This window comes from Syngnathus leptorhynchus, chromosome 20 (assembly GCF_054491065.1).
Source record: "Syngnathus leptorhynchus isolate UIUO chromosome 20, UIUO_Slep, whole genome shotgun sequence".
In the NCBI taxonomy this organism is placed as follows: Eukaryota; Metazoa; Chordata; class Actinopteri; order Syngnathiformes; family Syngnathidae; genus Syngnathus; species Syngnathus leptorhynchus.
In genome coordinates this window covers 5,142,276-5,167,868 of record NC_141214.1, presented here as the reverse complement: position 1 = coordinate 5,167,868, position 25,593 = coordinate 5,142,276, and the positions used below count along the sequence as shown (strand labels likewise).

At 42.9% G+C, this 25,593-nt stretch overlaps 5 protein-coding genes across 10 annotated transcripts; 3 read left to right on the top strand and 2 right to left on the bottom strand.

Moving 5' to 3' along the window:
- The first annotated feature begins 2,827 nt into the window (after nucleotides 1–2,827).
- Nucleotides 2,828–9,356, top strand: grhl2b (grainyhead-like transcription factor 2b). The gene is made up of 16 exons (XM_085900739.1): nucleotides 2,828–3,248; nucleotides 4,538–4,727; nucleotides 4,861–4,928; nucleotides 5,003–5,330; nucleotides 5,423–5,481; nucleotides 5,561–5,717; nucleotides 5,793–5,904; nucleotides 7,058–7,152; nucleotides 7,492–7,650; nucleotides 7,773–7,830; nucleotides 7,902–8,041; nucleotides 8,123–8,160; nucleotides 8,274–8,365; nucleotides 8,468–8,553; nucleotides 8,649–8,713; nucleotides 8,797–9,356. The coding sequence occupies exons 1-16, from the start codon at nucleotides 3,229–3,231 to the stop codon at nucleotides 8,909–8,911; spliced, it is 1,782 nt and encodes a 593-aa protein (XP_085756865.1). The 5' UTR covers nucleotides 2,828–3,228; the 3' UTR covers nucleotides 8,912–9,356.
- An 85-nt stretch (nucleotides 9,357–9,441) lies between these two features.
- Nucleotides 9,442–20,324, top strand: LOC147041054 (uncharacterized). Of its 6 annotated transcripts, none has more exons than XM_085900746.1 (11): nucleotides 9,442–9,710; nucleotides 11,652–11,731; nucleotides 13,433–13,522; nucleotides 16,756–16,907; nucleotides 17,248–17,313; nucleotides 17,382–17,452; nucleotides 18,111–18,480; nucleotides 18,651–18,822; nucleotides 19,093–19,271; nucleotides 19,374–19,470; nucleotides 19,548–20,324. In XM_085900746.1, the coding sequence occupies exons 7-11, from the start codon at nucleotides 18,114–18,116 to the stop codon at nucleotides 19,705–19,707; spliced, it is 975 nt and encodes a 324-aa protein (XP_085756872.1). In that variant the 5' UTR covers nucleotides 9,442–9,710; nucleotides 11,652–11,731; nucleotides 13,433–13,522; nucleotides 16,756–16,907; nucleotides 17,248–17,313; nucleotides 17,382–17,452; nucleotides 18,111–18,113; the 3' UTR covers nucleotides 19,708–20,324. The 6 variants fall into 6 exon arrangements, with proteins under 6 accessions (XP_085756872.1, XP_085756869.1, XP_085756871.1 ...); XM_085900743.1 differs by having other exon boundaries at nucleotides 17,382–17,933; XM_085900745.1 differs by lacking the exon at nucleotides 17,248–17,313.
- On the bottom strand, nucleotides 10,555–15,377 carry LOC147041055 (neurocalcin-delta B). Its single transcript, XM_085900752.1, has 4 exons — nucleotides 15,162–15,377; nucleotides 12,165–12,595; nucleotides 11,601–11,706; nucleotides 10,555–11,369 (listed from the first exon to the last, which is right to left on the bottom strand). The coding sequence occupies exons 2-4, from the start codon at nucleotides 12,540–12,542 to the stop codon at nucleotides 11,275–11,277; spliced, it is 579 nt and encodes a 192-aa protein (XP_085756878.1). The 5' UTR covers nucleotides 12,543–12,595; nucleotides 15,162–15,377; the 3' UTR covers nucleotides 10,555–11,274.
- On the top strand, nucleotides 20,067–25,546 carry psmg2 (proteasome (prosome, macropain) assembly chaperone 2). The gene is made up of 7 exons (XM_085900751.1): nucleotides 20,067–20,217; nucleotides 20,372–20,543; nucleotides 20,606–20,664; nucleotides 20,766–20,884; nucleotides 21,001–21,183; nucleotides 21,253–21,373; nucleotides 21,614–25,546. Exons 1-7 carry the CDS (start codon nucleotides 20,161–20,163, stop codon nucleotides 21,689–21,691), a joined length of 789 nt encoding a protein of 262 aa, XP_085756877.1. The 5' UTR covers nucleotides 20,067–20,160; the 3' UTR covers nucleotides 21,692–25,546.
- LOC147041053 (tyrosine-protein phosphatase non-receptor type 2-like) lies at nucleotides 22,055–25,495 on the bottom strand. The gene is made up of 10 exons (XM_085900742.1): nucleotides 25,222–25,495; nucleotides 24,883–24,973; nucleotides 24,704–24,804; nucleotides 24,510–24,608; nucleotides 24,291–24,428; nucleotides 24,017–24,226; nucleotides 23,769–23,930; nucleotides 23,534–23,697; nucleotides 23,264–23,338; nucleotides 22,055–22,615 (listed from the first exon to the last, which is right to left on the bottom strand). Exons 1-10 carry the CDS (start codon nucleotides 25,276–25,278, stop codon nucleotides 22,594–22,596), a joined length of 1,119 nt encoding a protein of 372 aa, XP_085756868.1. The 5' UTR covers nucleotides 25,279–25,495; the 3' UTR covers nucleotides 22,055–22,593.
- Nucleotides 25,547–25,593: the final 47 nt, after the last annotated feature.

Genomic DNA, 25,593 nt, shown 5'->3' with positions numbered 1-25,593 from the left:
GTTTTGGTGTAATTGTGACGGCCACCTGTCATCCAAAAGTAAAGCAATCTCACCTGTGACCCTAAAGAAGATCAACTACATCAATTGATCCAAAGCATATCACATCATGTCAATGCAATTCAACTGAAATCCTACCCTGGTGAGAAAACTATCACGCCGTCCGCTTGCCCTGATCACCTTCCTGCTTCTTTTTTTTCCCTCCCATCATAGGAAAAGCGAGATGAGCCTTTTGTGAATGGGGGAAAGTGTGTGAGGGGAACGCCCGAGTGGCCCGGAGGCGACTTGTTGCTGTTGTGCAGGGACTTGCTAGATTACAAAACCCAGGGTGGGGTTGTCAAGCCCCGGGGAGGTGGACTGTCTGAAAGCAAATCTTCCAGGTGTCAGCAAGTGTCTAACTGCGGAGAATATTATCTCTCTTCTGAGATGTTGGAGAGGCGTCGTCGACAGCCGTCATATTTGATGAGGTAACGTGAAGTTCAAAGATCACGAGCTTAAATCGGAACTATGAAGTCTTGAATGTGCATGGAAACATGTTCCATAAAATCCACGATATAGAAACCGTAAATATTTTACGACTAACACGTATGTAAATTTGTTCTAATATAATTTTAAAATGTAGTTCATGCCCGTTCTCAAGCCAATATTCTGTATAACAACACTGCTCTCCAAATAAGAGGTCAAGTGTGCTTGCTTCAAGCTGTTTGTTCGCTACTCTGGGTGAAATTTTAATGTAAAACTGACACAAAGGCAATTAAACGACGGCAGCACGAACAAGCCGACAAAATAAATACATGACAGCTTTGAAAACAAACGGGATTTCTTTTAGTCCCTTCAGGGCCAACGTACGTTCCCCAAATCCACTAGTTAGCACCGTGTCACGTGAACGAATATTCCCGACCGTAAGAGGAAGCTGCCTCTTAACCTTCCTCATTTGACACTTCCTCTCCTTTCAGCCTCCCGTTTCCAACCAACCGGTTTGGCCACGATGTTGCCAGACCAGTCGAACCGCACACAATCAGCAATAACAGCAATCTGCATGATGTGATATGCTTTGGATTGAGGGTGGGCAGACTTTTATGCTTGAGAGCTACCTTTCTAATTTGGGAGCCAATTATTTCATCAACTAAAAATACATGTATATTGTTTTTTTTTTATTTCATTCCTTATAGTGAATAAATAAAAAATATTGTAAATAATAGTAAAATATATAATTTGATAATGAATGACGACAAAGTTAGAATTGCGATGAGCCAGGGATTTTTTTCTTTTTTTTTTTTTTTCAAACTAATATTGAATCGTCCTTCACATCTGTGTGAAATATTCTCTCTCCGTCTGTCCATCTCACCTGCCTGCACTCGCTTGTGATTCTGGAGCCGCCAAACAGGCTGACTCCCGATCCACGGGCCAAGTCCGGACAAGTAAAAAAAGCGTCAGGCATGTAGGATTTGATTTTTTTTTTCCTTACAGAGACACTGGAGGAGGCAAGGGAATGAAAATTCTTGAGCGTCTTGGGAGCTGACATCCCAGTCTTGCCCGTGCCTGCTTGCAGTCGCCATGTTTCAAACTGTCATAATGTTTCGTGGAAACGACTAAAAAGTACATGATTTGCTATCACAATTATTATTAACTCTTTTAACTCCACCTCCCAATGTTAAGTTTGTATGCTGGGTTGAGGAAAAAGGACTCCACCTGTATTTATCTAGCACACACAACACGGAGAGTGCCGCAAAGGCCGCAGCTGCTCTGACAAACAAATGAGTCGAGAAGAACATACTTGCGACACACACACACACACACACACACACACACACACACACACACACACACACACACACACACACACACGATGACACCACTGACGGTTAAACTGAACCCGGAGCGTTCTTTTCCTTAAAAAAAAAAAAAAAAAAAATTTCCATACACAATCACCCGGAGGCATTTACACGCAAATGAGCACTTGTCTTTTTATCCAAACCGTTTTGTGGAGAAAAAGATGCGAAATAAGGTTGAATAACACATCGAATATAAAAAGTTGTCACTATTTTATTCTTTACTTTTTGGAACCGGTAGATGCCTTTTACCTGAACTTTCCGGCAAAGTAAACAGGAGTGAATTAGCATTGAGGTGGAGATTGTAGAAGCCAAACATGCACCTGCATTGTTTGCTGTTGGCCTGGCCGATTCCAAACACTGCCAATGTGCTCATACAATTGCTTCATTAAAGGGACAATGGCATTGTGTCACTAATGACAGGCCTCTTCCCTGCCTTTTTATCTTCGCTCTGACGGGGTGGGCAAACTTTTGCAACCCCGAGGGTCATGTTTGAGTTTCAAAACAGACAGATGGATTGGCTAATTGTAATGTTCCTAATGATTTTATTTCTGATCAATTAATCTATCGCAGTGATTGCAATGGTTTGTGAAATAAAAAATTGAGACCAAGACAAATCACTTCAAAACTGACCGTACAATTCAAATGAAAAGAATAAAATCTTTTAGAGAAAGAACATCATAAAAAAATGAAATAATGTTGAACTTAATTTACACACATTCACAACGATTGATTTTATTGAACATATAAACTCAACGAGTTAAAAATAACAATTTAAAAGAAAAATATTCAACATACAAATAGTGGAAGGTGTGTGCTGATTTCCATTTGACATGAATTAGCTGGGGTCTAGACATTTTATACACTTTTTAATATTGCTACATAAAACATTAAAATAGATTTCAAACACGTCATAACGAAGAGGCGGGATCTTTACCTGGTCACTCTCCAGCCAATCAGCGGCCTGCCTTTTTTCACCGCCCAGCCAATGAGCGGTGACCTCACCTTCCCCTCGCTCAGGCTGTGAAAGAATTTCTCAAAGCTAAGCCATTAAGCGACGCCAAATACAAACATCGTCGTATTGAAGTGTATTATAAATCATATTGACATCGTGATAAATTACTCAAGTCGACTTTTTGTATGCAGAAAGGGAGTGGAGGGATAGTTAACAAACAAAACAAAAAAGCGGGCTTTACCTGCCGGCGGGAGAGAAGAGAGGGTGGCGGTGCGGGGGTGACAGGAGGAGGAGAACTGGAAGAAAGAAAAAAAAACACTCAGGGAAAAAAAGAAAAGTGGACTTACCTGTACGCCAACTTCTGCCAACCCGCTCCTCTTATCACCTGCTCCGACTTGAAAGTCCAGTTCCACCAGGCACCACGCCGGGGAGAGGAGGTGAAATATGTCACAGGAGACAGACAAGTAAGTGATCTTGCCTGTGGAGACGATCTTTGATTCTCGGACCAAACTGGGGAGAGGGGGTTCCACTTTTTTTTTTCTTTCTCGCTTTGGAATCTTTTTTTTTTTTTTTAATACCACAAAATGCATGCTGCATTTGAGGAATAGTCGCTTACTAATCATTTTTCAGCATTTGTAGATCTCTGGAGATGTATAGATATGAGGAAAACTTGTTTTGGATTCGCCGTTTTTTTTTTTTTTTAATCAAAGGAAATACCTTCAAATGTGCATAGACGTTTTTTTTTGTTCTGTTTTTAACTTCAATATTTGCATTTTGCATTGCACTGCACAAGCCCTACGGCCTTGTGTAAATATGCACATTAATAGTGGGTGATTATTCATCAAGAACACTGAGCTAGTATTGACATGCTTTGTGCTTTTAAAGCCTCTTGAACTTTTAATCTAAATTCTTTTTTTATTTCCATACGTTTTTTAAAGCTTAAATTGTGCAATTTTGGCATTTGATGTGACTTGAGGCATTATTTTGTACATGCATTTGGCTCTATTAGCTTAATTTGACTTCATGATTGTGGAGAGAAAAAGTGGGCCCCAAAGCGTTTTGGATATATATATATTTTTTTGTCTGCAAATAAATGTTTTTTTATTCAGATGTTGGTTTCACTAACATATTAATGGATATAACTGCTACTTCTACCAATTCTGGTTATATTTTGCAGATCATATTTTATGCAAAATAATGTTTTATGTTATAATAGGCTAAATTTTATTTTTTCTCCTTTGTATAAATATTCAGATAATTCTACATTTATCTGATTATTCATTTTTTAAAAATGAAACAAGATTACAGTCAGTCCAGAGGTTGTTGTTTTTTTTATAGATGTAAAAATAGTTTTTCAATAATATTAAAAAGTCAATACAATTTCTCATACCATTTGTTTTTTGTGTGTGTTATTGAAAGGTGTGTGTGGCCAAGGCGCGACCGCCAATGTCTATCGCGTGCTGTGTAACATTTGGCGGGCGCCGACTTGACACTGGGCCAAACTAAAGCTGTTGTGACAATACACCATGTTGTAGTACTCCGTGTCAGTGGTCTTACCTACTAAACTTAAGCCTCTTGACTGTGACAACTGTATTGCTAACCAAAACAGCAGCATCTACTGAATCATGATTTGATCAGATTATTAGAGGTCAGACTCCCTAGATTTAAAAATCAAGATTAGCCCATGATGTGAAAGGATTGCCAAACCCTGGTTCATGAAATAAATGTGAGGGTCTCTACGGTGTCCGCCCAGTAAGCGTCTGGTGGTGGTGGTCCCCAACGAGAGCTCCTTCCCAGCCGTACGCCGAGCATACACCAGCGAGGATGAGGCTTGGCGCTCCTACCTGGAGAACCCCCTGACAGCCGCCACCAAGGCCATGATGAGCATCAACGGCGACGAGGACAGCGCCAACGCCCTGGGCCTCCTCTACGACTACTACAAGGTACCTTGGCTACCTAATCTGCACTTCAAACTGTGCAACCACATCTCATTTATATATTTTTATTTCACCTTTCAAAGATTTTTAAATAAATTCGTATCTGCACCTACAAATGTCCAGCCTGGTTGTCTTCCAGGTTCCTAAAGAAAAGAGACTCCTGACCGCTCCCAAAGTTGCGGAAATAACAGAAGAGCAGGAGAAAAGGTTGGTCAACATGCTAAATTGCTAAACAAATAGTCATGTTCTGTTTCTGGCATCACTGCTACGTGTTTGTCCAGGTTGCCTAGTAACCCAAACGGGGTCCAAGCCGAGACGTTGGACAACCGTGTCCAGGTTCTTAAGTCGGTCCCTGTCAACCTGTCGCTCAACACGGAAGACCCCGGAGCTGGCGGGGCGACCTCCGTGGCCCTGGTGAAGGCCGAGTCCTACGCGCCTGTCTTCATGACGACGGGCGCCGGGCTTCACTACCGCGTGGACGGCGAGGAGGCGTCTCGGGTGGTCTATGAGCAGAGCCCCTACGAGGTGACCACAGTCAGTCACAGTTCCTACGTCAAGGAGGACCAGCAGAGCCCGCCGGACAGCCCCTTTGACGAGGAAGGGGACACGGTGAGGAAGGAGTCAAGTCCCGAAATATTTTTCAAAACTTCCACAGGCTTAGTGAAAAGTGTCTCTTGTGTTTTCTTGTTTTTCCTCACCAGAAATACCACACGCCTTCCTCGCTGGCGTCAGACGACTTTTTGTTCCACCAGGACGGAACGTAAGTCACCACTCAATGTGTACATAAACGCCCCCCCCCCGTTTTGTTACGAGGTCTAACGAGTCCCGTGATGTCATAGCGAGAGCTTCCAGTACACCCTGGATGCCACTCGCTCGCTCCGTCAAAAACAGGGTGAGGGTCCCATGACTTACCTGAACAAGGGCCAGTTCTACGCCGTCACCCTCAACGAGCTCAGCGCTAACAAACGCCTACGACATCCCATCAGCAAAGTGCGGGTGAGTGTCGCGACTGTGATGAAAAGCAATTCATGAAAGAAATTTCCACAACATCTCCTCTCCGTCATTTCACAGAGTGTGATCATGGTGGTGTTTAGCGAGGACAAAAACAGAGACGAGCAGTTGAAATACTGGAAGTATTGGCATTCCCGGCAACACACGGCCAAGCAGAGAGTCCTGGACATCGGTGAGATGTGTTTGATTTAACTTTAATTCCAATGCTGGAATGCGCTCAGCCCGTTAAAAAAAAAAAGGCCACACTGAGAGCAAACAAGCCTCCACCCTGCTCACTGCCCCCCTTCAGGCTAAACGGCCACCATGACACACACACACAGACCTGAAGAATAGTGAATTGTTACTGGAATCACTTCTCTATGACTTGTTGATGTGTGTGAGAGGCTTGTTTGTGTGTTTGACAAGCTCGGGCCTGCTAACCCCATGAAAACTTCGAGGTATGTCACACACACTTATGCGTACGGCGATACACATGCACGCACATATGGCTTGTTAGGACAAGGAGTGGAATGTGAAGATGCGCGCTCCATCCAAAATATCTTCATATTGGATCATCAACAAATACACACATTGACGCAAATCAAGGAAATGTAGGCAAACTGAGTTTATCTCTCGATTGAAATTCCGGCGTAAACTCAGCATGGATTGATGGAAACCGCCCGGCTAGCTTGCTGGCTAAATCACAGGCGGCCTGCACCTTTTTTCTCTTGGTGGACGCAACCTGAAACCGCTGGCAGAGCTGATTTGAATAGCTAGCAGCAAAGAGGATGTGTGTGTGTGTGTGTGATGTGCAGGTGCCTCGGGGCCACGTCACAGAATACGTGGGCTCATTTAAAAACCTATGTGTGTGTGTGTGTGGAGGGGGGATACTTGTTTCCTGTCTCCATTGTGCACCTGTTGCGGAACAACTAAAGCCTAACATGCATGTTCCTTCACAACATATAATGGTAATAGCCAGACTTTGTGGAAAAATAGGCCCCCTTGTGGCCATGTGTTGAAAAATTCGGGCGCAAATGCCCTGTCGCCTCTTCCACACTGCAAAACAACTTTTTACAGGCAGTGTGCTGCTTGCTCGAAGTAAGAGAATTCCAAAGACACTCCTGTTTGCTCCTCAACCACCAAAAGAGTTTGTTGAGCGGCTTTTTTTTGAAGCCACAGCGTTTGTTTGACCTGTCCAGATAAGGCTTTATCTTCTCAAATTGAAGCGTGCGCCATTGGATTGCTTATCAGGAACAAACAATGGCTACTAGCTCGTGACTTTTAATGACCACTCTGTGTGTGTGTGTGTGTTTTTTTTTTTTTAAATGCTGTGATTCTCCTCCCAGCTGACTACAAGGAGAGCTTCAACACCATCGGCAACATCGAAGAAATCGCTTACAATGCCATCTCCTTCACGTGGGACGTCAACGAAGAGGCCAAGGTAAGAAAAATGGCTGAAAAAGATTCAATTGACATAGCAACACAGAAGCTGAAATTTAATTGGACCAAAAAAAATAAATAATTCCATCTATGTCGTAAAAGCGGCGAAGACAAAAGAAAGACTGCCAAATGATAGTTATTGACATTTCAACCTTTTTTTAAACCAGTCAGGTATGTTTATCCATGCCGGAGGCGTGTTGAGAAATAAAAAGCAGTGAAACAGGTTTTTTTTCCTCATGCTGATTCAGTAGTTGGCAAATTACTACGCCCATTTTATTACACAAATGTCTAAATATAATACACATGAATACATGACCCTTATGAATGCGCTGTTCGGCAGATCTTCATCACGGTCAACTGCCTGAGTACGGACTTTTCGTCACAGAAGGGGGTCAAAGGTTTGCCTCTGATGATCCAGATGGACACTTACAGTTACAACAATCGCAGCAACAAACCTCTGCACAGGGCGTACTCGCAAATCAAGGTCTTCTGTGACAAGGTCAGACACCATCCTAAACCAGTTCGATCACGACACAATACCTCCCCCTTGTGGTCATATCCGTTCACATCACATTTCCTTTCGCTTCCTGTCCTTGTATTTCATTCTTTTACTTCTTTCAGGGAGCGGAACGTAAGATAAGGGATGAAGAGAGAAAGCTGTTCCGCAAGAAATCAAAAGGTATCTTAATAGATTTATTTTTATGAGAATATTCAGGATAAATTAACAGGAAACTGTTCTTTGGAATTCAGGTAAAGATGGAGGCGCGGGTGTTATAACGGTACCCAAGAAATCGGATACCACATATTTCAAGACCATGACTGACCTGGAAGCACAACCTGTCCTCTTCATCCCTGACGTCCACTTTGGAAACCTGCAAAGGGCCGGACAGGTACGGTATGATATGGCAGCAATTAAGAAGAATGTTGACGTAAAAAAAAAAAAAATCATAAAAGCAAATTTATGTTTTCAGGTGTTCACTTTCAACACAGAGGAAATGGAGCGAGAAGGGTGAGTGTGTCATTTACATCAGCTCAAAGAGATATGCAAATGACATGCACAACACGCAAAGCGTCAATTCAATCAAAACAAATAAGTATTATTCATGACAATGTTTGCATCAGGAGCGTGCTGGTCAAGAGGATGTTCCGGCCGTCGGAGGACGACTTGTGTCCGTCGCCGCAGAAACAAATCAAGGAGGAGGTGAACAAGAGAGGTATGGTCGCTGTACTTAATATGAAGGCCGGCCTGAAAGAACGTTACGAGTAATGCACGGTCGTGCTACTCTCAGTAACATGACATGTTGGTCCTACCACAGTGCTGCTGTATGTCCGAAAGGAGACAGATGAGGTGTTCGACGCGCTCATGCTAAAGTCGCCGACGCTGCGAGGCCTCGTGGACGCGGTGAGTGGCGGTTGCCGTTTTGGTCGCCACTTCTTTTCAAGGTGGTGGTGGGGGGGGGGGTGTCAAAACAGCACAGTCAGCATTTCCATTCGCAGATATCTGAGAAGTACAACTTAACCACGGAGAAGATCACCAAGGTCTACAAGAAAAGCAAAAAAGGGTAAGGCAAAGTTAGCAGCAAATTATGACGGCGCCAAAAGTGCTATTATGTAGTTTTCCCCCTTCCTTTTCTTTTTTCACCAGCATCCTGGTCAACATGGATGATAACATCATCGAGCACTACTCCAACGAGGACACGTTCATCCTGCACATGGAAACCTACGCTGACACCTACAAGGTCACGCTGACTGAAATATGAGCCACTGCACACCCCCCCAAAAAAAGTTTAAAACTTTTGCACAGAGTAATCGTCGCTGGTCCTTAAAGGCAGAAATAATGGAGCCCATATTGGCGGATCCACTGTACAAAATGTCTTGTCATTGTGTACATATACTTGACTTGTATTGACGAATCCCCCACCCATTGTGGAAACATGTAGCCTTTATTAGTTCTTTGTTTGCAGCTTCTATGCATGCCAGCCTTGATTTGTTTTTATTGTTGTTGTTTTTTTGGTAGTTGTTATTTATTTTTCTTATAATATGTATCTGTGTATCCATCAATTTCAAGTACTTCACATTTCAGCAATTTTGCAGCAAGTCGCCCTTTGACAAGAGCCCTCACGTGACTTTTATAAATATGAAAATGTTATTATTCACGTTAACATTGTTAAAAAAGTGAATAAATACACGTGCCATGGAAATATATCAGTAATCAATCTCATCTGTTATGTATGTTTCCAGTAAAATGTTTAAGAAAATAATCGAGTTGAATAATCCATGTGAGCCGCGCTCTCCCGCTGGTTGTATTTACGCATGCGCAGACGAGTTTGACGTTAGCCAGAAGCTAACAGTAGAATCATGCCACCCGCGGTATATAAATACAAGGTTGAATCTTCATCGCCGAATTATGTCCGATAACACGAAGAAATGAATTGTGTGCTGCCCAGAACTTTATTCATCGTCGTACAACAAACGCCATGACACTTTACGGGACCGGTCGTAGGACAAACTGGCAATACGGCTAGCAGCTGCGGCTAATTTAAGTCCGAGATAAAGTTGGTGAGTCATATTTTGTAATCATTTATATTTCTTCTATATGTTTTTCAATTCCTTTGGTTGTTATTTGGTGTGAGAGTCAACAAAAACATCCACTTGATTATTTCGTCTTTATTTGAATAACAAAATGGACATCTACATAAAGTTTACAAAATCTATCAATAAAATAATGATAGTGACATCCTCGTTTGTTCGACAGGTAATAACTGTACAGTATAAATGATACAATACTGTGTGTACATTTATTCTTTTAAATTCATCATCTATATTTGGCACTTAGACCACAAAATGCTAATGGACGTGGGACTGAAGTACTCAACGGCCTTTTTCGCCGTCATTATCACAGTTGTACTTTTTTCAAATTATTGTTTCCTTTCCACTAAAAAAACAACAGTGTCTTCACACCAGCAGGGATTAAAATGAAATACTTAAGTCAGTGAAAGTGAAATTTGGTGCATCTTTTAAGTATGACAAACATCAACACGTGTGACAGATAAATTGGTAGCGTGAGCGGCCATATTGGGGAAACGTCACTTCCCACGACGCCATTTTGTGTGCGTGACTGCATAGCAACGCACGAATGTACGGCAAGCGAATATGATCATAGAACACATACGCGCGTTTGGTTTTAGGGAACACAAATAAACGTGTGTGTTGCTTGATCATTTCTGCTTACCATACATGTGCTCTTGGTCTAGCATAAATATACATCTTTTTTTGTCCTTTCAAGTAAAAGAAAAACATAACATTGCAATAATTTACACATTTTTAAAGGTGAATTCATCATAAAAGAATCGAATACTATACATATTCTTAAAACAGCTAGTTTTGTTTCATGTATGTGGAGTTTTGGGAGGGGAAAAAAAAAAATACAATTAGACCTAAAATGATTCGTCCACTGGCCAACATGTGAGTTTATGGGATTAAAAAAAAAAAAAAATAGATGATTAAAAATAAGGAAGTTATTTATAAAATTTTAAACATTAATGGACATTTAATATAACATTTGATTTTGAGGTGAAGTGGTGTTTTTTCAAATATAATACTAAAATAAAATAAGGTTAAAATTATGTTTATAGCCTGAATTTTCCTGTGCAATTTAAGAAAAAAAAGAAAGAAATTTTTTTTGCGCCACCCTGGGTTGGAGCCGTTTGTTAAAATTCTAAAATTCAATAATACTGCAGAAAAACAAACATTATAGGTTTTAACATGTCTTCACTTTATCTCTGAATTTCTAGCCAGCATGGTCCTCATTAGGGGCTCGACTGTGTATTATTCCTCCCAAAAAATGTGCGTTAAAATCCTTCTGCCGTTTAAAGAGGAACTACATTTCCCAAGATGCTTCACTTTTCAGTACTTGTCATCCACTGACTCTTCCCAATTCAAAAAGTGCAGCAGCAACCATGGATTCAGTGCAGTTTGGTACCTCCTAAATTCACTTTAGAAAAAAACAAGTCCTGCGCATACAGCAATACAGTCTGTCAAAGGTGTCCTTCAAATGGTGGTTTTTTTGAGGAACTAATGCAAAAAAAAAAAGAGGTGATTGGAAGAGAAGCAAGCCGGCCGCTTACTGGCCGACGCTGCTTGGGTCGCACTGCAGCAGCCGCACAATGGACGGGTCATTCCTGGCGCCCTCCACAAACTCCTCCAAAGACAATTTACCTGAACAAATAAAAAATACGATTGGAAGGAGCAGTAAAATATCTGAATAAAAGCATAAAATCATGACAGAAATTTCTTTTGTTTTAAATACTTCTAGGAGGAAAAAAGATCTGACAAAATATAATTGAATGAGAAAAAAAATCGTGTAATTTTAATAGAATTAAGTAGTCATTTTGCAAGAAAACTCACAATGAAAAAAAAATCCCTTAAAATGCAGAATAAAAATCTTACCATCTCGATTCGTGTCCATTTGCCGAAAGATCTTATCCGTGCGTTTCTCAGGTGTCGACTCATCCTCCGGCATCTTCATCACTGAGGAGACCATCTTGTAAATGGCCTGTGGAGAGAAGACCGGTCACAGAGTGAGAAAGGATTTCAGTCATTTTTCAACTTGGTGGCAACCAGCGTTGTTGACAGGCTCAAACGTATTAATGATGCTACTGACACGACCTTTGACATAAAACTGCACAACAAGTGATTACATTTTATTTGAAGTTTTGTCTATGTTCACGTTGCTCTCCACACTTTCATGTTTTACGTTGATAATTAATTTTAGAATGAATACCCTAACGTTGCGTAGCTCCCTTTTACCCTTGATCCCTAACAAAAAAGTAAACAAACAAGGATGGTTGTCGGCGCTTCCTAATAGCACACAGCAGCTGAATATGGTGCTGAGTCAAGCTGAGTGCAAGAGGCAGCTTCTAGAAATAAAACACCGCAGGAAGTGCAGCTTGCTAAAATTACACCACGGGCAGACGGATATAAACGACGCAGCGAGCTTGAGCAAAGACTCACCGTGACTATCTCCAGCATCTCCGCCTTGCTAATGTAGCCGTTGCCGTCCAGGTCGTACATGCTAAAGGCCCACTTGAGCTTCTGGTCCAACCGGCCACGGGACGTGACGCTCAGGGCGATGATGAACTCCCGGAAGTCAATGGTGCCATCGCCGTTGGCGTCAAACGTGCGGAAGACGTGCTCGGCGAACTTGGAGGCGTCGCCATACGGGAAGAAGTTGGCGTAGATCTTCTTGAACTCTTCCATGGACAGGGCGCCGCTGGGGCAGTCCCGCAGGAAGCCCTTGTACCATTCTGTGATCTCGTGCTCGGTGAAGTCAGTGTTGTCCATCAGGTCCTGCATGACATCAGGACGGAGCTTGCTGTTCTGTTTCCCCATGGCCGTTGGTAAAAGTGATGTGTGGTGAGAGAGCAGGTCTTGGTTTCAGATGTCTGAAAGAACCGACAAGAACGTTGTTAGGAAGCATCCGACTAATATTGAAAAGCACCTCAAAATAAAAAACAGAAAGAGCTTTTGAAAAATGCTGTTGATTAACCCCGGACCTTCAAACCTAGCACAGAAGGTCATACAAAGTTGGATAAGTGTGTTTGTTTTTAGGCTGTTCTCAATCGGAGTTGTACATTCTAAAAGAAGCTAAGAGATGATAGCCTCTCTGAACATCCCTCAAAGCAGACACCAGAAGTAACCAGGCTATTTCTGCCTCCGTTAAGACTCTTACCTGCACTTGCAGGACAAACGAGACCGTTACATAATCGCGGCTTTGCCGAGATGGACACGAGGAGGATCACATGGTCAGGCCATGTCCCGCTTGTGTTGACCACCTCTCGAGGTTTAAGGCGCGACACCACACCAGTCGGCTTAATGCAAGACATTGACCCGCCAAAGACCTGAAATGTTTGAACTCTAATTGGTGACAATGACAATTTGAAGCAAATTAGCATTGTTCTTCTAGCATTGTTCGCCAAGCATTCATTCTTGGCGGGGGGTCCACTGATTTCAGGTGAAAGAACAAAAGAACATTTCCTGATGGCTCAAAAGAATTTTGTGAGACGATTGTAAATCAGCGCCATTGGATTCACCAATCAAGTTGAAATGCTTTGATGCTCGATGTTAAAGACTTTCTCGTCCATTTTAGGTCTTAAGCGTAATTAGCAATGAGTTTGCTACATTAATGGTTGTTTACTTTAGTTTTGGACTTTGCGTCTTTTCCCTGAACATCTTGTCTTCAGCTTACATCATGATCAAGAGTCTCCATTTATATCCCGCAGGTAAAGCCCAACTAAAGAGCACCAAAGTTAATCCCCCTGAAAAGTGAGAGGAGGTTGGCGCGTGCATGACGAGGAGAAAGACGACTCAGGGTATGTGATACCATCTGCTTCGGGGGGGATGAAGGTTCTTCTTGTGACAGTCATACCGAGTCCGCTAACCTTCCACTAATGTCTTGGTGTATCCGTGCCAGAAAATATGATTTCAACTCCGGAATCTTCCAACTGATTGCAAGTCAAAGACAAAATTGGGATAACTAGGGGCCTGGTCACATTTCACAAGAGTATCCACAACGTACCAAAGATGCAATAATACCTGAGATGAATGTCAACATAAGATTAGATTCTACTCGATTGCAGCTTTCACCAAACAAGTGCAAACAGAACAGATCCAACTCGGAGATAATACTGCTCCCACCACTTTTACAGAAAAACCACTTCCTGTGTCACTTCCTGATGCTTGACTTGCTAACACACCTTTTGTCTCACGTCAACTGAAACCTGCTTGTCACTCTCGCTGCTTTTTAACAAAGTCCCTCCATCGAGCCATCGTCACAACGCAAACACAACCTTGCATTATCAGTGTTGGGGGGTTTGGTAATCCTCACGACACAAACGTCATTATGAAACCCAAAATGTGTCGCGGACGACATCTGCAAACTGGTGAGCAGACTGTCGATTGGACAAACAGTGGCAGCAAACTGCTGGCGAGTAGCACAAAGAGGACACTGTTTGTTTTAAACCTTGAGCGAGCCCGCGTCTAAGTCTACAGGCATGGAGGCCTAACTGTAGTCCAGGCAACATCAGAGCAGATCAAACCGCCAGTTGCCCGCACAAATAGAGCCAATTTTCAGATTTAACAAAACTCGCCATTTGAAGTGTACAGAAGAACGCTTCCAAGGGGGTTATTAGTTCTCTGTTCCACCCGGGCTGTCTCTTTATTTTTCTTCAGCTCTTCTGTTTTGTCTGTGTTGTCTTTAGAACATCACATTTAACTTCTGTAATGTCTTTAGGGTTACTATTTTAGTTTCTGGCTTACTATTTCTGTTTCTACAACACCCTGTCATCACCACCAGTGGTATTCCTGTTAGCCTCAGTGACCAATGAACTTTATTAGCTAGATCTGTGAAGATATTTTTTTCTTTCAATAGCTTAGTTGGTCGAGTGGGGAGGACTGCAGAGGCTTGAAGTTGAAATCCTTAAATGTAAACATAATTGATCATGTAATCCTGATGGATGGTATTTTTCCCGCTCCTGTTCCAAGTACTGTGTGCACACTTGTGTAGTCAATGTTTTAGCTTTTATTTACAATAAGCTCTGAGGTTTGATTTATTTTTACACCTCAAAGACACACATTGACCGCTCAATATGGACCCCACATTAAAATTCTGTGCATGCATTTTGTCATTTGTCCCAGTAAATTAAAATACGAAAGACTTGATAGCAAGTTACATTTGTTTTAATTGAAATGTGTTAAACCTAAAAATTCAAAGCTCATATTGCATGTCTCCCTTTGGGGGCTTCATAAATACAGAGTGGAGCAGCCTCATCCGATTAGGCAGAAGTTGCTAAGCTTTATCCGCTGCAAGAATCTTCTTTGCAAGACTAAAACACGTGCAAAATAACTAACGTTGCGTCGACCTGTTGGCGTACCTGTGCAAGAACAAAACTACCAGGAAGCTACCAAGGTACCTCGGAGATGGGGGGGGGGCGATGGGACCGTACAACTTACCTCGCTTTCAAGTCGCTGTGTGGAAGAGCCTCCAAAAAGTGTCTTTAATGGCCCATAACAATTTGAGACAAAAGTTTCCGAGGGGACAAGGACGCGGCGACAAGTCGCGAGAAGCCACACGGGAAGCTGCAGTTCCCCGGCTGGGTCTCGGTCCAAACTCCGGCTCTCGTCGTTCGCTTGTGACTGAACGTACACACTGCAAGCTGGGCAAGCCCTCGAAGCGTGACGTCAAAGCCTAAGCGTCACGTGGGTAGAAGTTGACCAATGAGAGGCCCCGTTGGCCTGGCAACGTAAAACTCAGTGGTTCGTTTGGACATTAATGAGACAATTTATTAGGTACACTTGCATCATAATATGCAGACAAATTTAAAGTTTGATCGATACATAGATAGATTGCATATTTTTAATTTATATTTTGTTGTAGTTTAGCATTGCATTCCCCCCCTCCCCCTTATTTTTTAACATTACATGATAAAACTGAGATACTGCTAATGATGGTCACAAGCTTCTCAGAACGGTACAGGTGTCCTCATGCAGGCACATTTGCAGCCACGCTTTGCCTTTACCTTAAGATGATTAGCGGGACTCAAAGCCATCACGGCTTATTCAACTGCTGTTCCCGGGCGTGTTTTCTTAATGGCCTTAGAATGGACCCTCTCTCTCCCTTCTGCTGAGTCAGCAGGGCTGACCATGGAGAGCGTGCTGACACATTGAATTCTGGTTTGGAATGAATCATGTTCTTTGCCTTCAGTAAGTGCTTTCCCAGAAGGCAATTGAATCCCAATAAATGGCAATCACAAAACATCAACCGAAGTCAGCAGCACCGTGGGGGATTTTAAACCTTGGAAAATGAGTTAGTCGCCATAAAATGGCTGTGATAGCTAAATCTATATAGTACCCTTATTCATAGGATTTATTGTCTCGTATTCGTCCAAATAATAATCTCATCTATAGTATAAATCATGTAATCTGCTCTCAAAATGGATCCATTAAAATGACATAACATCAATGCCTTAATGCACGTCATGTCGCACGCCAGCGTAATTCGGCGCCACGCTCCCCTGTCGTTGGACAATGTAAAGATGTTGACCTTTTATCCACATAATCCGCTGGGCTAGTTTGGACCCCCCGAGGCAGAGAACGCCTGAGTGCTGGGAAGCGGCAGCATCTGACTAATAGCTTTGCATAACATTGATCTGACCAGCTGTCTACCAAAGAGTGCATTTTGGTGTAAACAAAGCCAACGCGGCGAGGTGGCCCCATGGCATCAACAGGCGGCATCATTAGGTAACATCGGCTTTCTCGGGGGGGGGGGGCCATTGAGAAGCCGTTGATCTACACGGGAGGAGACGATCCACGAGGTCCTGCGATTATCGCTTACCTAACCACTCAGTATCAACCTTGGATTGCCTCCAGTGGTGACCATTCACTGCCATGAGATTTCTCTCATTGGATAATTGGACTCAATGCAAGAAAGCGCTTTCTTGCATTGTGTTGCAGTTTCGAAAATCACAACCGACGGCGTGCACCGATTAGATCGCTTTAGACAAACATCTCCCGAATAACTGCAATTTCTCTTCTTGTGTCTTGGTAGGTGCTGCTGTTTTAGGTAGCAACAGACGTTGAATAGGATCATCTTGTGTGCCCCGTGGGAAAAGCTAGGCCTGGCTGACCTATTAGTTCACCGCAGCGGCCGCCGTGCGTCACCGTTGGCGGACTTAACGGCCAAGCTTGACTGGATTACAGGTGACTTTATTCTCAAGCAGGGACATGCTGAGCAATAGCGTGTTGAGCTTCTTCGCAGGAATCCATTGAGGAGTTGGCAAGTGTTTTGCCATGTGTTTTTTAGCGGATTTCCCAAGGCCCTCTCGTGCAGTGAGAGCTCATACAACATCTGTGTCCAAACTGGAATATGTGACACAATAGGAGGCAGTTGAAAGTGATTGGTTGTGTTTTTTAGTACAAGATCATTCTTATATTCTTAATAATTCAAGATAAAACAAATTTCTTATTCTATACTCATCACAAGACTCCCACCCCCTTGAACTTTACTGATTGGGCAACATTTTTCCCCCCCCCAATATAGCTGAGCCACAAACCCAGATGTGGATGATTGACCAAACACAGACATGGTTAACAGGCACATTGCTAGGTATCTGTTAAAGTGTATTTTAATATTATGCAAGCTCTTTTAATTGCTGATACATTAACTCTCCACAGAGTTAAATTGAGACCGCTGCAGGAGTAGAAGCTTTTCTTTCAATTACAGGGCTTGCATCAAACATCACAAGGTAATTATTGCATTACTTTGACGTTTTTTTAGTCCAATCAATTTGCAGTGAGTGGGTAAATATATAAATGTTGTTGTCAAAGAGAGGCATAAAGACCAATATTATTTTGATTTAACGAGACACCATTGTAAATCATTTGTAAGCTTTTTTTTTTTTTTTTTTTTTTAAACAAGATTGTTTGTAAAATGATTCATGGTTAAATCCAGCCTCTTTAATGTGCTCTTCAAATTAAAAAAACAAAACAGTGCTAGATATAAAACACGCACGCGAGTATATATACACGTCTTCCAACAATCTCAAGTTTTACGACGACGAAGAAAGGTCCTTCTCCTGTTCGCTGTTTGCTTCAAGCAAAGCCCTCCCTCGCATGCAAATGCCGACACGCACGAGACAAGCAGCACGTCATATTTCATTTTTCGACTGTACAGCTGATTTACACACGCAAGACAGGCTGGGTGTGTTTCTGAGGGAACGATTACAGGTATGGATGAAAACCCACTTCTGTCCTAGTTCAGTTTTTTAGTTCAGTTCAATTTTTTCATCCTCTGTCCACAAAGTGAGGGTCTTTCCAATTTTCACAAGAGACGCTTTTCATATGTGAAGGAAATGTTTAACATTTTTACAATTTGTCCTATATATTTCTTTACTTTTCTTTCAGGCAATGGATAGCAACAAACCGTGGGCTCTAATTGTTGAGCAGGGCATCTTGGAGGACTTCCTGGACAAATTTAGGCAGCACTTCAGGGTTGTCCTCTACCAGGACTTCCTGAACGACCCGGGAGTGCATGGCCCCAAAATCCAGGTTCTGTTTATATGGCAAAGGGTCCCGCAGGCCATCACGGCGCTACTCAGCTCGCTCCCGGCGGTCAAGGTGATCGCTAGCGCAGGGGTGGGATATGACGACCTGGACCTACCCTACATCACCCGCTTGGGGGTGAAGGTGGCCAACACGCCCGGGGTGGTCAGTAATTGTACGGCGGATATGGCCATGGCGCTCCTCCTCGCATCAGCGCGCAATGTCGTTGAAGGTAATCATGCCTAGTAGACTTGTAGCTAGGGAAGAATGCTAGAAATGATTACGAGAATGTTTTCATTTTCCATCAGAGGTCAGTTTGGCCTGGGTTAGCGAAAGTTGAGAGTCTCCATGTGATATTTTTACGTATGTCTTGTATTACATGTAGTACCGATGTCTTTGTAGGTCACCGAATTATGATGGACCCCAACACCAGTGTCATGCCGCAACACCTGGGTAGCATCAAGGTCTCGGGGTCCACTCTGGGAATCATTGGAATGGGAACTATTGGCAGCAAAATTGCTCAGCGGGCCAAAGGATTTGATATGAAGATTCTCTATTTTAACAGAAACAGAAGGTAAGATGTTCTGTGATTTCTGTAAGCAAGCAATTGCATGAACAATGCTGATCACACTTATGAAAGTTTTCACATGGACTCTGCATTTAATTCCGGAATCCTGTCGCTAACAAAATTAGAAACACCTAGAAAGTAAAATGTCTCAGATACATTCAAACAAGTAGTAACCTACCCAAACATAAACGCCTCCTACATTTGCCTCACTAAATAGACTCCCGGCCACAGAACGGATTAATTTATGTTTACTTTGAGTGTTTGCCCTCTTCTCAGAAATGTGGAAGAGGAGCAAGTGCTGGGAGCGAGCTACTGCAAGAACATGGATGACCTGCTGGGCCGTTCTGACTTTGTGGTGCTGTCCGTGGGCCTGACATCGGAGACCACCGGCCTCATTGGCAGCAGGGAGCTGGCCCTCATGAAGCCCACCGCCACACTGGTCAACATCGGCAGAGGTTGGGCGGCAGATAGTGAACATCCACATATTTGGGGTTCTGCTTTTGTGAATTCACCTTTGTTTTTGGTTTTTTTCTTCATTGTATTGTTTCTTTGTTCAGGGCCAGTGGTGGACCAGGTCGCGTTGGTTCAGGCATTGCAAGCCGGGACCATACGAGCAGCTGCTTTGGATGTGACTTATCCTGAACCTCTTCCAAGGTTCTCACACTGAATCACAGCATCTCTAATTGAAGTCTCAGTGGCTTATCTGTAATCACGTTCTCCATTTGACTCAGGGATCATCCTCTCCTCGACCTTCCCAACGTGCTGATCACCCCTCACCTTGGCGCCATGACCATCACCACCCTCAGAAATATTGTGCAGAAGATGGTCGACAATGCCCTGGCTGCCATTAGAGGAGAACCCATGCCTGATGAATTAAAATGCTTATCATAAAAGTTCCCCAATAATGTTAAAGAACACTTTTAATATTAATATTGGTTCTGGACAGTCACGTGTATTTTCAATTAAAAACTAACACATTTTTATTATTAGCTATTAGTTATTATTTGTTATGTATGGCTATAAACCGTGACGTTTTCAACGTAACGTACGGCGCACTCGCATCTGCCTGTTTAAAACAAAACCGTCCATTTTGTGGAAATATAAGATAACTTCTGTCTTCGGAACATAAATTGAATGTATGATTGAAATAGCGTAGTATTCTAGCAACTACCATTTGAAATGTTTATCAAGAGTTCATTTAAGTCGCTTTTATGACAGGCACTTTTAGGGCCCGCAATGTTGCCGTCAGACTGGAAGGACCCCAGAGCGCTTGACATGAAATTCTGGGCGAGATTTTGAATGTTTTGATCGTTAGATTGTAAACTAAAGTCACGTAATTCAACCATGTTTATCACTTCACAAAACTCTACGCCTGTGTTTAAGGATTTCACGCTTGTTTTGGTGAGTCCAGCAAATGTACACCGTTTATTACGAGATAGGTATATCTGTTCTATTCACACGACTCTTACTAATCTTAATCCGAAATAAAATTGAATAAATCTGCTCAACGCATGTACCACCTGTTAATTTGTGAAAGTTTGTCTCTTAATATTAGCCAGCGGTGGCAGTGGGCAACGTGGGGCAGCTGGCGGTGGATCTCCTCATATCCACCTTGAACCTGCCCAAAGTCGGTTTTCTGCACACGGACTGCCTCATCCCCATGGCGGGCAACAACCCATACGCCACTGGCAAGGACGACGTAGATGAGCTGCATACAGCCGCAGAAGGTGAAGCCCCAGTTCCTAAAATCTCCATAATCCATGATAATAATTAATGTTCTTGTCAATAGTCTTTGCCGCACCTGAGCTCAAGCTAGCAGTTCTTCAGATCAGAGCACCAATTGTCAAGGTATGTCAATCAAGTGATGATCAGAGAACCACAAGATGGGCAGAAGACTATTAAATGCACATGCATGCAAGTTTGATGTATCTCTCCCCCCCACCTCGCAGAGGAAATCTAGATGTTTCCGTCAGCTGCTGCTGTCCTGGATCAAGGCAAGTGGCTTCTCCCGGACAGTGGTTCTCTCCAGCAGCCATGCCTACCAAAGAGATGACCAGCAGCTGCAAGGGTAACACAACAATACTAATCTTTATGTTAAACCTTAATATCAGACCCAAAATTAGTCACAAAGAAGAAAAGAGAATTGCTTTGATATGTCATGATAAATTGTGTGCTTATTCTTAGGACCCCGTTCAGGTACCTGGTCACGCCAAACTTGCAGAAGTGTATCGGCGATGCCTTCAAGGATCTGGGCTGGATAGAGATGGAGAGGATGCCCATTGGCCCCGGACGTTTAGACGCCGAAGCTGAAGAGCCAAGACTCTACGTCCCCGGTGGAGGCATTACTAAAGGCCTCTACATAGATGGGTAAGGCATTTATTTGTTGGTATAGTCTACAGCAGGAATGTGCGTGTTAAGAATGCGGTGCTGTTTAAGTTGCACCGAGGACGTTCCGCTGGCAGTACTGCTCATCTTCTGCTCTGAGGGCGACAATGTACCTGACGCCTTGGCGCTTGTCAATCACATGGACGATTGGCTCCATCTGCTGGACAACCTGGTAAGTCTCTAAATACTTTGATGGAAAAAGCCTGTCAAGTTTACTGTGACACAAACTCGGGGGGAAAAAAAGCTACATCTGATATTATTAGATCAAAATAACTTATCACGATTAACTCTTGTAATGGGAAAGCTGATAGATTCGAGTGCTGCTGTTTTTCTCAGCAACACGTTTCTGTGTATACTGTAATTTTTTAAATATCTGTGTCATTCTAAGTCTCCATTTGCCGCTTTCTTTCAGAACCGGGAGCCCAAATGGAAGATTCCAACTTCCTGGAATCTTCTGTTTGGGAGCGGCATCCCTCCAGCCCTTTTCTGAATTATTTTTTGTAACCTTGTTCGATATTTCAATAAAATCTATTAAGAGTCAAAGTGAATGTTTCTCTTGCTTGACCTGATTTGGTCCCTGACTAACTGAAAATGCTTGGCCCAAAGCCACGCAGTGTTTCCCAGCAGTTCCGCCCCCGCCTTGTCCGTAACTTGACTCTGAAACAAAAACGCTAAACAGCCCCCTCAAGTTTTCATTTTGGCACATCCTACGCTTTGTATTGCGGAATTGTCAGGGGCATGTTTGAGAGCTTCCGTGAACAAAATGGATCTGTTGCATTTTTCAAATAACAGGTGGAAAAGAAGTGATATTTCATAGCCATGACTGTGCCAATTGTTTAACACAGAGGTCCATACATTCTGTAAATGACATTGTTTTTATTAGAAGAGAACATAGGAGAAAAAAAGAATTGCCTTTACTTTTTTCATCAAACTCTGGGTTGAAATGTTCCACAACGTAATTTTTAATATATACTGCATTGGAAATTTTTCAGAAAAAAAATATGTACAATTGTACATGCCGTTGACTTTGCTTCATTTGAGGTACATTTTTTTAATATAAAAAAATAGAACATTTTTATCAAAAAAGTTCTCTTACCCAAAAATACACATCTGAATAATTAGAACCTGTCAATGCATAGGTCTTATTTCAGTCTGTATAAACGTATGACAAATGCTGCCAAAAAAAAAAATACATTTGAAGAAATGCTGGTGTGATTTGTTATTTTTCTTTCTTGTTTTGAGTGGGCGTGTGTTGTAAACAGTTTGGAGAGGAAGAGGAACAGGAGGTGCTGGCGAAGAAGAAGCAGAACAGAGAGGTTGGTGTTTTCCCTGCCGATTTTTTTTTTTTTTTTTTTCTCTTTGGCGATGGCAGCCGGGTTAGTGGAGCCCGTGTCAGAAGTCGTTGGTCTTTGCTCTGTCATGAGACAAAAGTCAAAATATGTAAAAGTCGTCTCGACGTAACAACGAAAATCAACTCGAAACGCAGGGGATGACTACGATGTATGCCCCTTGGCAACTTGGGGATTCATCGCATGCATTCCAATTGGTGGGCAAAAAAAAAAAAAGTGTTGTTGTAACTTTTTGTCCCTTCCACCACAGAATGCAGGCTTAAAAAAAAAAAGCAGTAGTGGAAAAAAAAAAAAAAATTTCAGTGTAAAAATTATTAACTATTAATCTACTAGTGTGTCTTAGTCATTCTCAGATATTGCCAAAATGATTTCAACACATTGGGGATTGCTGAAAACTTCTGATTTCGATGCAAACGTGCAACAAAGACACATTCACCCAGTCAAAACAATTCCAAACGGTTGCCTGGCAACTTATCAAAACAAAAGCACAGCAGAATGAAAGAAGGAATAAAGTTAAAAAAAAAACACAGCACACGTGGGTGGGGGGGGGACATACGAGATCAGGAGCTATTTGTAAACCGTAAAATTGAGGGTGCTGGGTCACGAGCAGCAAATGCAGCCCAAACTGTGCGAGGAGAAAACAGCACGTTGAGAGAAAATGGAGTTCTTGTGAGTGTGTCGCAGTGATTATATTTGCGCGCCGGCGTAATCACCTTTTCCGCTTTCTGTCGGCGTCGTTGATCCTTTGGCTTTGGGCTATGGAGAAACTGTCATCCCTGCGTCGTTTGCTGTCCAAAATCAAACACATTAAATTAGAGCTGGCCAATTTGGCTTTCAAATTCATCAAGTTGGCAACCATGAACTGTGCTTTTAGTAAACTAGTCCATTTTTTTTTAATGGGCTTGACAAATGAACTCATCTTAATGGATCAAAAAAAAACAACAACAACAACAACGCTGAACTGATTGATAATCGATATTAACTGTGTATTGTTGTCCTGCTCAGGCGACTGGCTCGGTCTCTCGGCGTCATCGTGTCTGTAGTCGTCTTCCTTGCCGGGCAGTCCCGCCCGCTGGCCGCCGTTGCTTTTCTCCGGCGGGTCAGCGGTGGGCTCCTGTTCTTCTCGGGCCGACTCTCGCCACTGAGTCTGCGAGACGGGAAGTAGACGTTAGCTCCGTGTTTTATCGTTGCGATTATAGACGTTAGGAGCCCGTTTACCTGTGCGGACGTGTCTCCCATAATGCACTTTGCTCCCTCAAGGACAGCCATGAAGGAGAAGCGCAGCTGGTCAGGTGTCTGTATTAGACCCATGCGGTACTTCCGCATGTCTAACAAAATCCTACGGATGTCCAACGGTGACTCTTCTTTCCTTCTCTCCATCTGCCAGACAAACATAAAGCCTCAAAAGATAAAAATAGATGCTCATATCAGGCGGCCAGTGTCGATCATTTCAAATCAAATCTCACCAGCACGAGACACGTGTCCACCAGCGAGAAAGTCCCCGAGCGTCCGATGCCTGCGCTGCAGTGCACCACGGCTGGGCCGTTGTCTGCCCCTAAAGCCCCTGACTCGCGCACCTTTAGCAGGAAGTTGAGGAAACTCCCAGGTGACTCGGGCACGCCGAAGTCGGGCCACGATGTGTAGTGAAAATGGTGGATCTCCCGCTTCTCCCCAGTCTATGAGAATGGATTTGGAAATTAAAAAAAAGGTAATCAACGAGCAAGATTAATAAGCACTTACACTAATGTTCTGCAGCTCCAACACTCTGGTGGTGTAGCAAGACTTGATGTCTTCTGACAGCCGTGTGACCAAGAACCTCGTGTCTCTGAAGGCCATCTCACGCTCCTCGGTCACAGGCCAGTACTGGGCGCACTTTTCCTATCAGACAACAAAGGAAGAAAAGCGATGAGGCCCTCTACGATGTACCAGATGACCAGTACCACTTTTTGCGATGCTTACCGAGCCTTTCTCAATCACCCGATTAAGCATAACGATGGCTTTGGTCTTTTGCTCCCAGATCATGAGCCAGAAGTGGCCACACGTGTTCCTGAGGGGACCCTGCAGACCGGGGACGAAACAAAAATGTTAGCTACGTCCGAGATGAGTTATTTGAAGTGATCCCCACTTATGTATCTCAATGCCCCCCAACTTGCCTGAGTCAATATGTATCGTCTCTGCGCTTCCTCCATCACCACCAGGCTGGCGTTGATGTAGTCGTTGTCTGCATTTTTCAGCTTCACACGACTATGGTCAACTGTTGGGGGACAGCGGTAGCAAGTTCATGTCCGGCCGGGTATTGTGTTTGTTAAAGACAAGCGTGTCTTAAACGTACATGGGCTGACGTCTCTGTATCTGTTGCGGCTGCGATTCTCAGGATACTTGGCTACTTTATAGGAGCACTCATGTGACTGACTTCGGATATCCTGGAAAGTAACAGCAGAAATTATTATTGATTATTTGAGTGAAAAATACTATCAAATGAATAATTGCAGACAATGATAGTAGGTTTTACAGTATTAATGATCAAAGTAGTCAGTATACTTATTAAGTATATACCTATTTTTTACTTTTTTATCAGTCTATGGCCATCCTGGTTCTATTATCAATATTACACACACACACAACTGACCTGGAGTCTGTTAAACGTTAGCAACATGCTAACTTCACTTACCATGTACAATTTGTGCCACCGGCCCTCCGACTCTATGTCGTCAAACTCTCGCTCCATTTTCACCGAGGTAATCCCAGTGTAATGACCTGCCAAGACTAGCTAACTCATATCGTCAGCCGATCCAGATGATGTTACCAAAAAACAAAAACAAAGGAGCTTCTTTTGCGTGTACGCGTTTAAGAGGAATTATGACTTCCCTATGGTAAGCTTTCTTTAGCCGGTCGTCACTTTTCGCTAGATGACGTTTAAGGTTGCGCGCATGCGTGGAAAAGGGGCCCTCCGGCAGTTGTCAAAAGCGACAACACTTTTTTTTTTTAAATTATGATAGAGATAATTACAAACATAAATAATATCCACGTAATGTTTGTCTGC

What these genes read in the sequence shown, in the direction of transcription:
- grhl2b (XM_085900739.1), top strand. Translation starts at nt 3,229, where the DNA reads ATGTCACAGGAGACAGACAA. An exon ending in ATCCCATCAGCAAAGTGCGG is followed by an intron (nt 5,718 to 5,792) that starts GTGAGTGTCGCG and finishes GTCATTTCACAG; the next exon opens with AGTGTGATCATGGTGGTGTT. An exon ending in GAGGAAATGGAGCGAGAAGG is followed by an intron (nt 8,161 to 8,273) that starts GTGAGTGTGTCA and finishes TGTTTGCATCAG; the next exon opens with GAGCGTGCTGGTCAAGAGGA.
- LOC147041055 (XM_085900752.1), bottom strand. Translation starts at nt 12,542, where the DNA reads ATGGGGAAACAGAACAGCAAGCTCCGTCCTGATGTCATGCAGGACCTG. An exon ending in AGATGCTGGAGATAGTCACG is followed by an intron (nt 11,707 to 12,164) that starts GTGAGTCTTTGC and finishes TTCTCTCCACAG; the next exon opens with GCCATTTACAAGATGGTCTC. An exon ending in AATGGACACGAATCGAGATG is followed by an intron (nt 11,370 to 11,600) that starts GTAAGATTTTTA and finishes TTATTTGTTCAG; the next exon opens with GTAAATTGTCTTTGGAGGAG.
- LOC147041054 (XM_085900743.1), top strand. Translation starts at nt 17,820, where the DNA reads ATGCAAATGCCGACACGCACGAGACAAGCAGCACGTCATATTTCATTT. An exon ending in TATTTTAACAGAAACAGAAG is followed by an intron (nt 18,823 to 19,092) that starts GTAAGATGTTCT and finishes CCCTCTTCTCAG; the next exon opens with AAATGTGGAAGAGGAGCAAG. An exon ending in TATCCTGAACCTCTTCCAAG is followed by an intron (nt 19,471 to 19,547) that starts GTTCTCACACTG and finishes CATTTGACTCAG; the next exon opens with GGATCATCCTCTCCTCGACC.
- psmg2 (XM_085900751.1), top strand. Translation starts at nt 20,161, where the DNA reads ATGTTTATCACTTCACAAAACTCTACGCCTGTGTTTAAGGATTTCACG. An exon ending in AGGATTTCACGCTTGTTTTG is followed by an intron (nt 20,218 to 20,371) that starts GTGAGTCCAGCA and finishes TCTTAATATTAG; the next exon opens with CCAGCGGTGGCAGTGGGCAA. An exon ending in GATGACCAGCAGCTGCAAGG is followed by an intron (nt 20,885 to 21,000) that starts GTAACACAACAA and finishes GCTTATTCTTAG; the next exon opens with GACCCCGTTCAGGTACCTGG.
- LOC147041053 (XM_085900742.1), bottom strand. Translation starts at nt 25,278, where the DNA reads ATGGAGCGAGAGTTTGACGACATAGAGTCGGAGGGCCGGTGGCACAAA. An exon ending in TGGAGCTGCAGAACATTAGT is followed by an intron (nt 24,227 to 24,290) that starts GTAAGTGCTTAT and finishes CCATTCTCATAG; the next exon opens with ACTGGGGAGAAGCGGGAGAT. An exon ending in GAGCAGGACAACAATACACA is followed by an intron (nt 23,339 to 23,533) that starts GTTAATATCGAT and finishes GATTTTGGACAG; the next exon opens with CAAACGACGCAGGGATGACA.